Source organism: Muntiacus reevesi, chromosome 20 (genome assembly GCF_963930625.1).
Source record: "Muntiacus reevesi chromosome 20, mMunRee1.1, whole genome shotgun sequence".
Classification (NCBI taxonomy): Eukaryota; Metazoa; Chordata; class Mammalia; order Artiodactyla; family Cervidae; genus Muntiacus; species Muntiacus reevesi.
In genome coordinates, this window is record NC_089268.1 from 38156241 (window position 1) to 38170859 (window position 14619).

The 14619-nt window shown below is 41.7% G+C and overlaps 1 protein-coding gene across 2 annotated transcripts in view; it reads right to left on the minus strand.

Moving 5' to 3' along the window:
* Positions 1 to 226: 226 nt before the first annotated feature.
* E2F3 (E2F transcription factor 3) overlaps positions 227 to 14619 on the minus strand; it is an 84647-nt gene continuing 70254 nt past the window's right edge. Inside the window, exons 2-7 of one of the 2 annotated variants that reach the window (XM_065912932.1) lie at positions 13486 to 13597; positions 12079 to 12280; positions 10546 to 10704; positions 7102 to 7216; positions 5187 to 5322; positions 227 to 3826 (exon numbers count right to left, since the gene is read on the minus strand). In XM_065912932.1, the coding sequence (XP_065769004.1) occupies positions 3564 to 3826; positions 5187 to 5322; positions 7102 to 7216; positions 10546 to 10704; positions 12079 to 12280; positions 13486 to 13597 (987 nt within the window). In that variant the 3' untranslated portion in view covers positions 227 to 3563. Of the gene's footprint in view, positions 3827 to 5186; positions 5323 to 7101; positions 7217 to 10545; positions 10705 to 12078; positions 12299 to 13485; positions 13598 to 14619 lie in introns of both variants that reach the window. The other variant, XM_065912931.1, reaches the window with a different exon arrangement.

The following is a 14619-nucleotide window of genomic DNA, read 5'->3' on the forward strand; positions in this document are numbered from 1 at the left end:
TTCTGCAAGTGATCAGACATGGCAAGTTCTTTTGCTTCCTAAAGTGGCAAACACCCACAAGTGGTCAAAAAACTTTTTGCTTAACGTTCCCCAGATCCGAAATAAATGGTAAGGCATATGATGTTTTGAATTTTTTTTTCAAACTTTCCCCTTAACTTAAGCACGTTTTTAGAAATATAATGTAGGAGCATAAGACAATAGTAAGAAACCATTCACAAGGCTGAACTCTTAAAAAAAAATCATTTTATTGATCCTTTACCATACAAAATTTATTCAAATTACACCCATTTGAAGTGGTAAGATCACAGCTAGAGAACAGGTTACCCTGTAACAAATCTATTTACAAAACCATCATAAAAGCTTTTTTTTTTTTACATTATATTACATATTTTCTTTTTTAAACTAGCATACAACACAAAGCTAAACTGATTAGTAGTTTGCATACTCCCAATTCTGGGAGAAATACTTCCTTTTGACAAAATCTCGTACCCCACAGGAAAAGAAATTCCCACAATCGGACAGTTGCCACCCGACTCACTCTGCAAGGCATCTTCCTTCAAATCCCTCATTTCGTACACACAAGTTGTCATGCACACACTGAGTTCTTACTTTCTTTTTCCTGAAAGCTAAAGCTTTAAATACTGCAATTGTATTTACAGATCTACACTTACAACAAAAATGAACACAAGAACCACCACAACAACAAGAACAACAACAAGAAAAAAAAAACAAAATAACACTCTTAAAAAATTACAAACCAGCTAGAAAATATTCTGGCAGTGTTTACAAATTAATTGCTATTTTTGTACAAAATTGCTAGATAATGAAAATATGAGGAGACTGCGTATCAACTTAAATAAAATGATTACTACGCACAAATCTGTACATATAAACACACACCTAACACTGTTTGACAGCTCATGTGTTGCTCTTTATACAATTTACTCTCTAAGGCTCACGCAGTCATAATTCGCACACTTGTAACTTTTAGCCATTTCATGTGTGAGCTTTAATAGCAGCAACTCAATGGTACCAGGAAACCTGCATACTCAGTACTTAAAGTAACACAAATACTGTAGTACTAACCCACTTCGTGTGCCAGAAACTTCTGTCAAAAAGAAAAATGACTAATGCAAACAGAATACAGTATGGACGTCTAATTACTGTACACCAGTTAAGCCCATTAACTGGGAAAGCCTTATGCATGAAGGAACTTTTAAGACTTATTAGGATTCCTTTCGTTTTTTAAAACAATAAATACGGCATCACGTTACGAAAAGGTTTAACAAGAAACTCAAGCAAACACACAACCACCTAGCCAGGTGAGCTCAGTCTTTAGACTTTGGAAAGAAATCAGCTTTGTGCAGCTGGCAAAGAGAATGACACAAAGCTGGAAGCAGAGGCAGCTAACCAGATGAGATAAATATGGGAAATAGGGAAAAGCTTGGCATAAATGGTTTCCCATACAGGAAAAAAACCCCACAGTGCATTTCCAGTAGGCACTTGACACAAAGCTCCCCCTCCCTCCCCCACTCAATGCTTCATCTCGGACCAAGTCCAGTGTGTGTCCAGGGGAGGAGGGTGGGGATGGAGGCCGAAGAAAAAGGAGGATAAACTGCACCTTTGTTTTTCTTCTCAAACATACACCCATGCATACCTACACAAATAGTTTAAAGTGCTGGTGTCATTTGTGTTGACCCCACCACCACTTTGCATATTGTGGAAATCTACCTAGAGTAAATTGGTTGGGGCTTTCGTGGGTTTTGTTTTGTACTTTTCCTAAGGGATATAAGTAAAGAATATTCCGTTAAGATGGTATGGAAAAGCCCAAATGAACTTTTTGGTCAACCCAGTATTTTTTTTTTTCCCATCCCGTTGAATCGAGTGCCTACCATGCGCCTCCCACTGGGTCAGGCAGAACAGCAATTCAATTCAACTGTTCTTGGTGTTGAGGTTTAATTTATTTATTAGATGACTCCTCATTCCCACAGTCATTATTATCCAAGGAATGGATGTGAGGTACTCTGCCACATTCCCAGTGGGAGATGGCCATCTGCCTCCTGGCCAATGGACAAAGCCATTCTTGGACTCAACTGGTAGGATTTTGCTGCTATCAGGAAGCCTCCGACTTGGGACGCTATTCCTGGAAGAGTTAAGTGCGAGATGCCCTGGCATCCTGCCCTGCCTTTTTTCTACAGCCCCAGCTTTCCTTGGTCCAACCTTCTCCTTCACAGTGGAAGGGGGAACAGGGGTTCTGGCCAGGACTCCTGTAGCCCCCGACACAGTGGGAGCTCCCTGCTCTCAACGGCTGAAGCAAAGTGCCACTGATAGCATGCTACTCATGACGGGGGATGTCCTTCTATCCAGAGGCCTCTCCATCCGACCCCATCCTGAGAAGTGGTCTCCCTGAGTGCAGTGTAAGAGCCCTTTCCCCGGTCACAGGGGGCCTGGGAAGCCCAAGGGACGGAGGGATCCATCCATACCTGCTGCTCTTGGGGTCTGACCTGGTTCTCTCCAATGGGCCACCCCCCTGTCAGCGAGCTCCACTCGCTCCGAGCACCCCGTCCTGGGGAAGGAAGCGAGATGGGGCAAAGCTTCTCACCAAGGCTATTAAGCCTTAGATCACACATGCTCTGATCAGTAGAGGTTCTCTACCTCTGCTTAAAATAATTTGAATTAGCAAAAACTGCTTCAAAGTAAACAATTAAATTGAAATGGTTGATGGGTGCCACAGGAATGCTTAAATGGCAGCTAAAAAAAGGAAAAAAAAAAACAATCCACAAAGAACTCCTAAGTAGGCATTTGCTATAAACTTCAAACTTACAAATACGTTGGGGGCAAGAGAGTGGGAGTGGTTTATGGAGACAGGATAATCCACAACAGCTTAGAGGGGCAGAACTCGACCGTTCTTCTGTATCTGCGATGAATATTGGAGAACAGTTTCTTCATCCGAAAGGCTGTGGAAGATCTCTTGGCCTCTGAGTGGGACATGCGGTCCATAGCTTAAACTGAATTATGACAGTAATTTAAATATTCCTAAGAAGAGCTGAAGAAATCCATTTCATACTTTTGCATGACTTCAAGTTTACAGTTCCTGCAGTTTCCATCCCAAATTAGCAGACCCCAAAGACATGCATTCTGCGGAGAAGGCACGGCTTGAAATGCTATTAAGGAAGATTGCTGTTTTCGAGTGGGCCAGGTGGCCAGACCCCATTCTACAGCCCATCCGTCAGGCACAGCAAGCCAATCCGGGAGGGAGGGAGGGAGGAAGAGGATGGGTGAGAGACACCTGATTGCACATTTTCTCACTTGCTGACTCATCCAGGAGATTTTGGAGCCTGGGGCAAGGCAGGGCTTTCCCAAGGGAGCCTGCAACTGTGCGTTGATAGACAGTTTTGTTTTTTTAAATTCATTAAAATGTCAGCTTTGTTCTGAAGTCTGTAGTTTACTTCATGATACTATCTTGGAGGAAGAAGGGAGGAAGGGACAACACTGCATGACACATGTTCTGGTTCCATAATAAAAAAATATTGGTTTATAAGGGGAGTTCACACAAAGCATAATCAACTACACATAAAGTCTTCCACCAGCGGGAGCTTTTCCAAATCGTAAGCATCAAAGAGATCGCTGATGCCTTCTTCCTCCCCAAGGCTTAGGAGATAGTCTTCTTGGAGCAGGGGAGGCAGTAAGTTCACAAATGGTCCTTCTAGGTTGGAAGGAATTTGGTCCTCAGTCTGCTGTAAAAGGTTGGCCGGGGAGGCCAGAGGAGAAAGGTTTGCCATAGAAATTGAGCAATCACTATGTCCTGAGTTGGTTGAAGCCAAGTCTGAGAAGAAAGAAAAAGGTGGTGGAAACAAGAAAATAAGTCAGGCGAGAATCTAATTTGGAGGAAACATATACATGTTGCTGTTATAGACGCATGCACTCTTTTGCTAAGGGCAATTAGACAACTTTACGACATTGTTGTTGTTTACTCTGTAAGTCATGTCTGACTTGTGTCTCCATGGACTGTAGCCTGCCAGGCTCCTCTGTCCATGGGATTTCTCAGGCAAGAATACTGGAGTGGGTTGCCACTTCCTTCTCCAGGGGATCTTCGCAACCTAGGGATGGAACCCATGTCTCCTGTGTTGGCAAGCAGATTCTTTACCACTGAGTCACTAGTGAAGCCTGACATTATGGTACAGATCACCTCTTATACTAATGGGCATTGTTAAGTAGGGACTCTGGTCAGCCTTTTTTTGCTCTTGTCTACTCACTCATCTTTAAAATATCAACTGTTAGCAAACAAGAATACAGGTAGCTTCAAAGATTAGAGACTGACAAGTTCAAAAACAAGTTCCTGATACCAGTTAGTCATCCTTTAGGAAAAACAAAAGAAAACAAAACACGCAGGCTGAAAAGTTGGCTCCCAAGTAGAGATCACTGATTTTACTTAGTCTTTTTTTGAACAACTAGCTTGTTAAAGATAATTCTAAAAATACAAATAAAAGGACACATCCACTTTGAAGTTCTAGGGTGGGGGAAAAAAGTGGTCTTTGGTTTTACCATTTGAGGTACCTTTTTTTTTTTTTTCTCAATATTGAGTCAGATCTGATTACTTAATTCACTTCTAGCTGCTATCTTGGGAGGGAGAAAAAAATTAAGTACATATCTCCAATTTGAGACAACAGAAAGACTACAAAGAGCTTCCTTTGCTGTGGAGACAATGAAGGGAGGAATTAGATTTATTTTTTCTTCTCTTCCCTTATTCTCTCCCCACCACACTGGCAGGGGAAAATTAAGATAAAAGTTCTTGGGCAAAAGGCTTCCTTCTCCCAACTTTTTTCCAGTTCCCTCTCCAATGATCTCTGTGATATCACTCAGAGGTATGTGGCCAAGTATAGCTGGTGATTCAGCTGGACAGCTCACACCTTCACTCTTCACTCTGATTTTCCAAAACACTGCAAAGAAATGGTTTCTGCTGATAGCAGAAGCCTGAGGGGACTCCATTTAGTGGGTGGAGGAGCCGTTTGCCCAAGATCATTATTTTCTTCTGCAAACTATTCAGAATGTTTGTTTTTTTTTTTAATGCAACATTAATGATAGAAATTTTTGTTTCTTGCCAAGACTTGTGATTCTGATAAAGGATCCTTCTAGTTACCTTCATTTTTAACATAGTTTCCAAATGACAAAAGTGGAATTTTTACCTTTGGAAGTGGGTTTAGGGATATTCCCATTGTGGTCTTGGTTGCTTGTTTTCATTGGACTGTGTGTTTCAGTCTCTTCTGGACACAAATAAACCTCAATGGGTCCTTGGGTACTTGCCAAATGTATCTGTAGGCTCTACGAACAGAAGTGAGAAAAGTTCAAACTGGAAGCTGTTTTGTAATTTTCATGGAAAAATGGGAAGTCAGGGTAATTTTCATTGTTGCTTTTGCTTCTCCACTGGTAGTCCATCTCAGTCAATGACTATCAACCTCTAGAGCAGGGGTCAGCAAACTACAGCCCCAAGGTCAACCCTGTCCACCAACTAACTAACTGGCTTTGTAAATAGTTTTATTGGGAAAAGTCACACCCACTCTCATTGTTTATATGTTGCCTCTGGCTTCTTTTTTTTTTTTGTCTAAATGCTATAACGGTATGGCTGTGCAGTTGAGTAGTCCCAACAGACTATAGGGATCACACAGCCAACAATGTTTACTGTCTGGCTCTTTATAAAGAAAAACTTTGCTGATCCCTGCCAAGAGGAGGTGAATCTTTTTTAAAAAAAATTATTTCTTTTATGCAAACTATTAAAAGGTCTTTTAAATGTTCCAAATACCATATTTCCATGTTACTCATTCCTGAAGAGTAGGGTTTTTTTTATATTGAACTTTAATCACCACTGCATGAATAGTAAGTAGTCTTAAGTGCTAGGAACTGAGTTTAATAAAAGAATACAGCACACTAATATTTAAAATTCTTCTTCATCTAGGTCATAAACCTATTATGATCATTTAAGGTGAGAACTCTACCCTAGATGGGAGTTTATAAATTTCATCCTTTTCATTTTGTGTGCATTCTTTTACTACATTTCTTTATCTTATAGTCTAAGCTTATATTATCAAAGTATATCTGAAAACAATCACAAAAATATGCTCCTTATTTTCTTATAATATTCTCATCTATCAACAAACCCAAAGTCTCATTTGATTTTGTAAATGTTCATGTGTTATAAATTAATAAATTCTTTAAATGTGCTAAGATAAAGTAAGGAGCTACTTTAAAACATCTATATCTCTATTCATGGTGGAGACCATATCCAGGGTAATCAATATAAAAGTCCCCACTGGTTCAAATCAATCAGAACCAGCAGATAACAAATTATGAAAAAGAGTAATCCACAAGAGGCACAGGGCCCCATATACCACTTTGCAAACTATCAACCACTTTGAGTTGAAGGCCCTGCTATGTTTAAATTAGACTTTTTGGACATTCAATACATAGCAAGCTGTTGATATGTTTTTAAGGTTAGGATTAAGTAAAACAGATGGGGAAAAACTCTCAAGCTTTCAGGAAAATAAGTATATTAACTGACGTCAATGATTCTTTAAACACTAGGCATTCCAATCTGCAGCAACACGGACGGACCCCGAGAGTGTCATACTGAGTGAAGTCAGTCAGAGAGAGAAGGAAAAATATCGTATGACATCCCTTATGTGGGGAATCTAAGGGGAAATGGTACAAATGAGCTTACTTACAACTTACAAAACAGAGACTCACAGACTTAGAAAACGAACTTATGGTTGTGGGGGTCGCGGGGTTGCAGGGGAATGACAGCTGGGAGTTTGGAATGGTCAGGTACACACTGCTATATTTAAAATGGATAACCGACAAGGACCTACCACACAGCACATGGAACTCTGCTCAGTGCTATGTGGTGGCCTGGATGGGAGGGGAGTTTGGGGGAGGATGGACACATGTCTATGCGTGGCTGAGTCCCTTCACTGTTTACCTGAAACTATCATGACATAGTCAGCTATACTCCAACACAAAATAAAAACGTTTATAAGGAGAAAACCAAAAAAACACCGGGAATTCCCAAAAGATCTCTGCAGATGAACAGAGATATTATCTCCTTACCTCTATTGGGTCAGGCACTTCAAGTCTTGTTTCTGGAGGGGCTTTCACAACTATAACAGTTTGGTCTTTAAGGCCACTAATTTTTCGAATATCTTGATATGTAACATAAGCTAACGTGATGAGCGTTAAGGAACTCTTCCAACTAATTGTCTCAGATGTAACCATTATGAACAGAACAAAATAGATGCATGGAAAAAATTTTAAGTATTTTATGTCTTATAAGAAGATAGTGATATTTTCTTCTAGATCTTCCAAACAACAAATCAAATATATAGCTTTTTTCCTGCCCATTTCTAAAAAGTCCATGGCTACTTAAGATATTAACATAAACACAGAAACAGAATAGTTAAACTCTCAAAAGAAAACTAAAACTCAGTTTGGTCAGGGCTTTTCAAACCAGATTCCAAGTGTTCTGTCACTCAAGTTGAATGACGGCAGAATCCCAATTTACAGAAAAAAATTTGAGCTCTATTAGCCATAATTTTGTTTAAACTGCAGTAACTTCTATCTGCTACTCTGCTATTAGAAAGTGTCAGCAGCCACCCAAAATGAATGAATGAGTAGCAAATACATTTATCCGTGGAAGAACTCCAAGTCCCACTCAGGCAGACAGCTTGTTTTCTTAAGTGCACCTGGGCTGGTTGTGTTATAGACTGCTTGCTGATAAGAGTGTCATTATTTCTCTGTTAGGAAAACTGTCCTTTGTATAATACTATTAACTACAATATTTCAGTGCTCACAAGGAGGAAAGCAGCTTCCAGATGCTCTGCTAACTAAATGATTGAGGAAAAGAGAGTAAAATCATATTCAGTACTCTCGGTAGCTACTTCTGGGCACTGAACAATTCTTTAAAGTGCCCTGACTGACAGTCAAACCTAAGAGGATATTATGAAAGAATATGGTATTTATTATATGATAAAAGTATTTGTGCAAGCTTGCTTAGAGAGACAGGCTTTGACTTGGTGCTACTAGAGGATAGGTCACATAGCTTTCTTTTATAAGGGACATGGAATAACATAATTAATCTACAATGACTTTAGCCAGTTTCTTTTTTATATTAACTTACCAAAAAATGCCTAGGATGAAACAGCAAATCATAAGCCAATAAAGGCATTCCCAAAGGTAACACAGTGAAAGGAGTCTGTGATCTAATATGTTCGATATAGTCATAGGACTTAGCCCAGAGGAAATGATGTCCCTCAGATTAGTAGCTTTTTATTAGAAATTAAAGGAAGCTATGAACCTACTGTCCAGAAAAAAACACCTTCACCCATAATCTGCATGCACATTTAACAAACTTTTCCTGACCGCGCTGTGTGGCATGTGGGATCATAGTTCCCTGACCAGGGATCAAGTCTGTCCCTGCAGTGGAAGGACAGAGGTTTAACTACTGGACCCCAGGGAAGTCCCTGAATGCACATATAGGGGCATCTCTCACAAACTATTGGAGTAGGAAATGGCGACCCACTCCAAGCTTCTTGCCTGGAGAATCACATGAACAGAGGAGCCTGGTGGGCAATAGTCCACGGGGTCACAAAGAGCTGGGACATGACTAAAGCGACTGGGCAGCCAGCATCTCACAGACTATCATGTTAAGTCTCAGAAGTTCAGACAACAGCTAATTTACTGTTGAGCTTGACAAAACAGCTCATGCAGGATTCTGGGTTTTAGGTCATCGGTCTCATCACGGAAGCCAATTTCTATCTTAATGGGAGACTTGACGGTTGTGGATTTTTACTGAGACAGTGGGGAAACTGATAACTAGGTACTTGCCCCACAGCCCACTGTCAGAAAGCTATCTGACAACAACTTATTAAAATAAAAGCTCATCTACAATTACCCAACATGCTGCAGGAAGGAAAATTTCAACACATCTGTGAACAAGCTGTACCACATTCGGAACTGAATGGCAAATTGAAATAAATTGTGCAAACATATTCTCTACTCTTACAAACTTAAAAGTGCTTCCACTGTGGCTCCCTCCTGAATTTGTTTCTTGGGATAGCAGCCCCCTACAAGGAAGCTTTCGCCTTCTGCAACAAAGGCCCCAGAGAAAGCTAATGTAGGTGATAAGGCTACAAGCTGCCAATCATATGTAAAAACCACATCTCCTCCTCTAAGGGACTCCTGACTACACAATGTAAGAAACAGCCCAGCTACAGCTGTTCTTATTTCTTCCCCTGTAAACCCACCCTGGCCACCGAGGCAGGGGGGATGGGAGTCAAATCATCACACCTCTTCTCCAGCTCACTAACCATCAGCTGACAGGGTTAATCCTTGGGCCAATAGGAAATGAACAACTGAGTTTTTAAAAAAACTGCTTGAATTGGAAAATAAATGTCTCCATAACTTTAAGGGAAAGGTTACTTTAGATGAGACACTACAAGAAACTGGGCAGGTTACATTTTGGTTTTTGTCTAACAAGGATAAATGTGGAGCTAAAATTAGAGATAGGATTATTTAAAATACTGGTTTTGTTTTCTACTAATAACTGAGAAGATTGCAAAATCTTGTCAACACAATGAAGTAATCACTCTCCCCTATGGTCTGACTTGACGTGATGACCAGTAAGTTTCCTTCAGGTAGTCAACAGATTATCAGCCAGTTAAGAAAAAGAGTTGACTTTTTAATACTTTTACTTCCAAGGACTAGAAGAATGGATAAACTGAGATTTCTTAAGCCTTTGGGTGCTTCTGAAACCAGCCTTCAGTGCTATGATTCAGCGCTGTTGTTTAGTCGATCGGCCGTGTCTGACTCTGTGACCGCATGGACTGTAGCCCACACGGCTCGTCTGTCCACGAGATTCTCCAGGCAAGAATACTAGAGGGGGTTGTCATTTCCTTCTCCAGGCGACCTTCCCCACCCAGGAATCTGACCCGCCTCTCCTGCATTGGCAGGCAGATTCTTTACCGCTGAGCCACCATAATGTGCTTTAAAAATTATAGAACAATTCTTACACTCTTTCAATTCCTTCAACTATAGTTCAGTCACACAGAGTCAATAAATTCCAATTGCTTCCAATATCTGATGAAAAGAAAGTAGAATATGAGAACCCCAACAATGACAGCTAATACCCATCCAAAATCTGGGAAGCCTAAGATGAATCTGCTGAATGTTATCATTAATATGAATACTGATACCTTATGGATCTCATTAATAGTGTTGCCCTATGCTATGAATGTACCCGTATGTCCCAATCACACGTGAATAAAACGCTTTAAAAAACAGTTTCTACCTGGTTATCAAAAGAGAGATGATCGGATGCAGTCTAATAACTATCATTTCATAAATACTGAATATACATACACGCGCCTCCTCCCACTCCCCCACTTACTTGGACGAAACTAGGGTAAAATTCTCCTTTGCACATAAAAGTCAGATGGTCAACTCTGGAAATAGTCTAGAAAGCACTGAACCCCACTGAACAGGTGGCACAAAGGATATCTTTGATTCTCTGAATCCTCGGTTAACAGTTTGAGGTCCAGGGTGCAGCTTTGGATCAGTTCATCTAATTTCTTCTCTTCCTGACTGAGCTCGGTCACTTCTTTTGACAGGCCTTGACACTGGGCCAGCATGCCCCCGTCCTCAGATAGACTGCAGCCCCTGGAAATCCAAACACAGACTCTGCCTGGCTGTTCAACAGGCCAAAGGTGGGGGGGTGTTGGGGGCGGCAGTGAAAGGGAGGGATGGGAGAAATGGTCCTTTGGGTAAATGTCCCCTCTTGATGCAGGAGGTCACATTGCTTGTTAGCCAAGTGTTAAAATTAGAACGTTTATACATATTTTTTTTATACATATGGTCCTTCACTTCTCACATCATAGAAATTAAGTGAAGAAACACTGCTATTTTCAGGTTTCTTTCCTCCATAGGAGGCCTGTTTCTTTAGAAGACTCAAATTCAAAAGGCAGAAGGAGGCAGTTCTTCTTCCCGCCACGTGCCTCCCAGCAGGGAAAAGAAAAGGTGGGGGGAAAGGCAAGAAACAGCAAAGTAGAAAGACTGGAAGGAAAAGATGGAATGGTTCAAAAATTCAACCAAACATCATCCCAAAAAAGCATGAAAAACCTAGGTAATTTCTGAGGGTCTTATACCAACAACTAAAAAGGAAAAGGAGGTTACGGAAACACAGATGTGGTGGATGCAAGAACAAAGACCAATCCCCAATAGGTCTGTCTCAACCGCTGGCTAAAATGGGTTACTGAATCGTCACAAAATTCCAAAAAGGACAAAAAAACTACCTGTTCGTTTTATTATGTCCGAAGTAGTAGTTTTTCAAAGTCAACCCATAACAGACTTATTCCCTCTAATAATGCTTTGGAAGTTGCTTCTCAAATACTGGGTGTTCAGATTCTCTGTCCATAATTCACAAATGATGTGATCACACATTTAATCATGTGTGTGGGTGTGTAGGTGACAAGTATTATCATCTCGGCTTTCCAGAAGGAACCAAGGCATTTAAGTCTTGACTTAATTTACACAGAAAGTGAGTTAACCTGCAGTGAGAACCATGGATAAAGATACTGTGTATATACACGTATGTGTTGATACACAGCCATAGATAGCTTCTAAATTCCTATTAGAGACAAGCCAGAGACCTGTGTAAGCATCTATTAGATTACATGGGAGCACACATGCTGATATCATGGTGACAGTTGAACAGCGTGTTACTGTACATCTGCAGAGCCCTACTTAATCCCAGGATCCCCTTGCTTGAGGTTAATTGAATATAAATCCTTTTATCTATGACACCATCTAAACAGAAGGTCTCTTTGTAAAGAGACTTTGAACTTCTGGCTAAGGAACTGAGGAGGGAAGAGAGGAGAGAGAAGAAGAGAGTAGGAGAAAAAAGGAATGAAGTGTGGGCATGAGTGTGAAAGCTGGGGCTGGGAGAACCCTGCTGCAGTTTGCAAAGAACCCCATCCCCAACCCCAGCCCAGAGTCAGTGAAATGGGGGGTGTGGGGGGGGTGACCCATACTCACATCCACTGCACGTTGTTTTTAGACTTCTTCTTAATGAGGTGGATGCCTTCCAGGACGTTGGTGATGTCATAAATCCTTCTCTTTTGCACCTTCAGCACCTCTGCTGCCTTGTTCAAATCCAAGACCCCATCAGGGGATTGGCTCAGTAGCTGAATGAACTTCTTGGTGAGCAGACCAAGGGATGTATCATACCGTGTTTTTTCTGAGGGAGATTTTGGAGCTTAAAGAAAAACAAAAACCGAGCGGGTGGGGGGGATACGGGGAAAGGTAAAGAAATGAAGGGTTTCTTTGCAGTCAAGCAAGCCCCCGCTCCCCCAGCAGCCCAGCCATTAGCATCAGAAGCAAAGCTGTTGTTGCTGAGGTTTTTGGTGAGTCATAGAAAGCTATGAACTGCTTTATTAGAAAGGGAAGGGATGTAAAAATTCCTGTTTGATGAAAAGTGTTTCGCTGTGAATTTCTCGGTAGTTTCTATTTTGACTAGTCCCTGGGAGTAGTGAAGTATCTCACACATGGTAGGTGTTCAAAACTATCTGCTGAATGAATGAAAAGTGCTGTAGCCTCATGGAATCAGCACACGGAGCCTAACTCAATGGGTTCAGACTGAACCTCTCCAGCCTTTGGGGACAGACCCATCCTGACTGGCTTTTCAGACTCCTTTATCTGTTTGCACATAACTTGCTCACCAACTTTTCAAATAATGTAGATGGAGAATGCCTAGGAAAGTCTTTCAACCCCATCTCCCCATCCCTCTGGTATGAAATATCCCCATTTAATATTGTATTTATTCTCTTATAGGTATACAGGTCAAGGGTTTAACTGAGTTTGACACACAATTTGTGGACACTCTAATTCATAAACTACAGGTTAGGAGAGGATGAAGTCTAAATTAATTTAGCCTCCACATTAAATGCCAGAGACATAAGGGACGATTTAGCTATTTACAACCTCCTTTTCTCTCAAAGAAACAATGATCGTGTTGATGGAAACACAAACTAGCTGCAATTCATTGGTCTCCATCAATTCTTATGCTGCCATATGCTGAGCTAGAGATTTAGGCCAACAGAGGTAACACCTAACGCCCAGCTGGTCTTGGTCCCTCAAGTAAGGTCCATGAAGGAAAGTTAAAAGTTAGCTTTGACTACAGAATGGTGCCAGAGTTTGCATTCTGAGTTGAAAAATGAAACTGCGCACATCAGCAGAGGCCTCCCCTGAAGTCAGCACACAGGTAACAGGACTCACTCTGTGGTGTCTGCAGACATTATATTTATTTTTTTGGACAGGCAAAGACAGAAATGATAAAGGACCAAACATGTCAAAATTGTCCACACCTCGGCATCCCTTCAGCCACAAGCTCTGAAAAGTCGGGAAGCTCCCACCTGGGAGAGGGAGAGAGGACAGAATCCTTACTTTTTGGGCTGTCTGGACTTCGGAGTGCAGCTCGTCCTTTGCCCTTGGGGGTTTTTAAACCATCTGAGAGGTACTGCTGACCGCTTTCTCCTAGCTCCAGCCTGCGCTTTGCCTGGAATAAGAGAGCACAGTTGTTGGTCGCGGGTCATGTGGACGGTCACAAGTGAGGCTGTGGCCTGGCTCCTGCCAAATGCAGCAGGCTTGCATCAGCCCTACCCTGGGCCCCTCAGCCTCCTCTGGGTCTCAGTTCCCTGCAGCCTGGGCTCCCCGGAACCCTCTGAGGCGGGGCTCTCGCCTCCCGTGCACAGATGGACAAATCCGACGATCCTTCAGGCTCAGGCTCTGCAGCCACTTTGTTCATTTACTCGTGGATTCAACACACGTGCCAGGCATGGGGCTGGAGGCTGAGAATACCGCAGGCACCGTGGAACTTTAATTCACTTTCCCCCAGCAAACCTCGGCTGCTACCTCCATCTCTGACCTGGACTGAACCCCCTTCCATGTGCTCCCCCAAACACTCTTGTGTTTGTTGGTATCATAACACTTGCTGGATATAAGAGTTATTTTACTTATCTGTTTCTCATTTCCTTTAAGGCAGGGACTGTTTCCCATTTATCTTTGCATACCTAGGGCTTGGCACAGAGCCTAGGTTTCTGTAAGTATTCAATCACACACACAGTCTCTCTCTATATATATACATATATTGATATATTCAATGAAAGAAAGAGTGATTGAACAGGAATACAACTAGTCACAGACTACAAATGGTCATTCATCAGAATAAAAAACACCACAAACACTCAATCTTGGGCTTCCACTAGGATTACTTTCTGTATTTTGTTACCAACCTAGGCAAATGAGTAAGTTCTCACCCAACTTTTTCATCTGATTTTCACTTTAAAAATATCCACTTTGGGTCTTCTGTGTACTGGGCTCTGGGCTTAGGGAACAGAGCTAAGCAAGACAGATAAAGAGTCCCTTGGTTCCCAGTGTGGAGAGACCAGGAGAGAGGCCAGGTAATTAAGTAAGTAATTGCTGACTGCTGACTGCATGGGTGTGAAGGGCGTTCAGACAGGGGTGGTACCAACTAGACACCCACACGGCAATGTGCATTTAGGCTCATTTCAGGGCGGA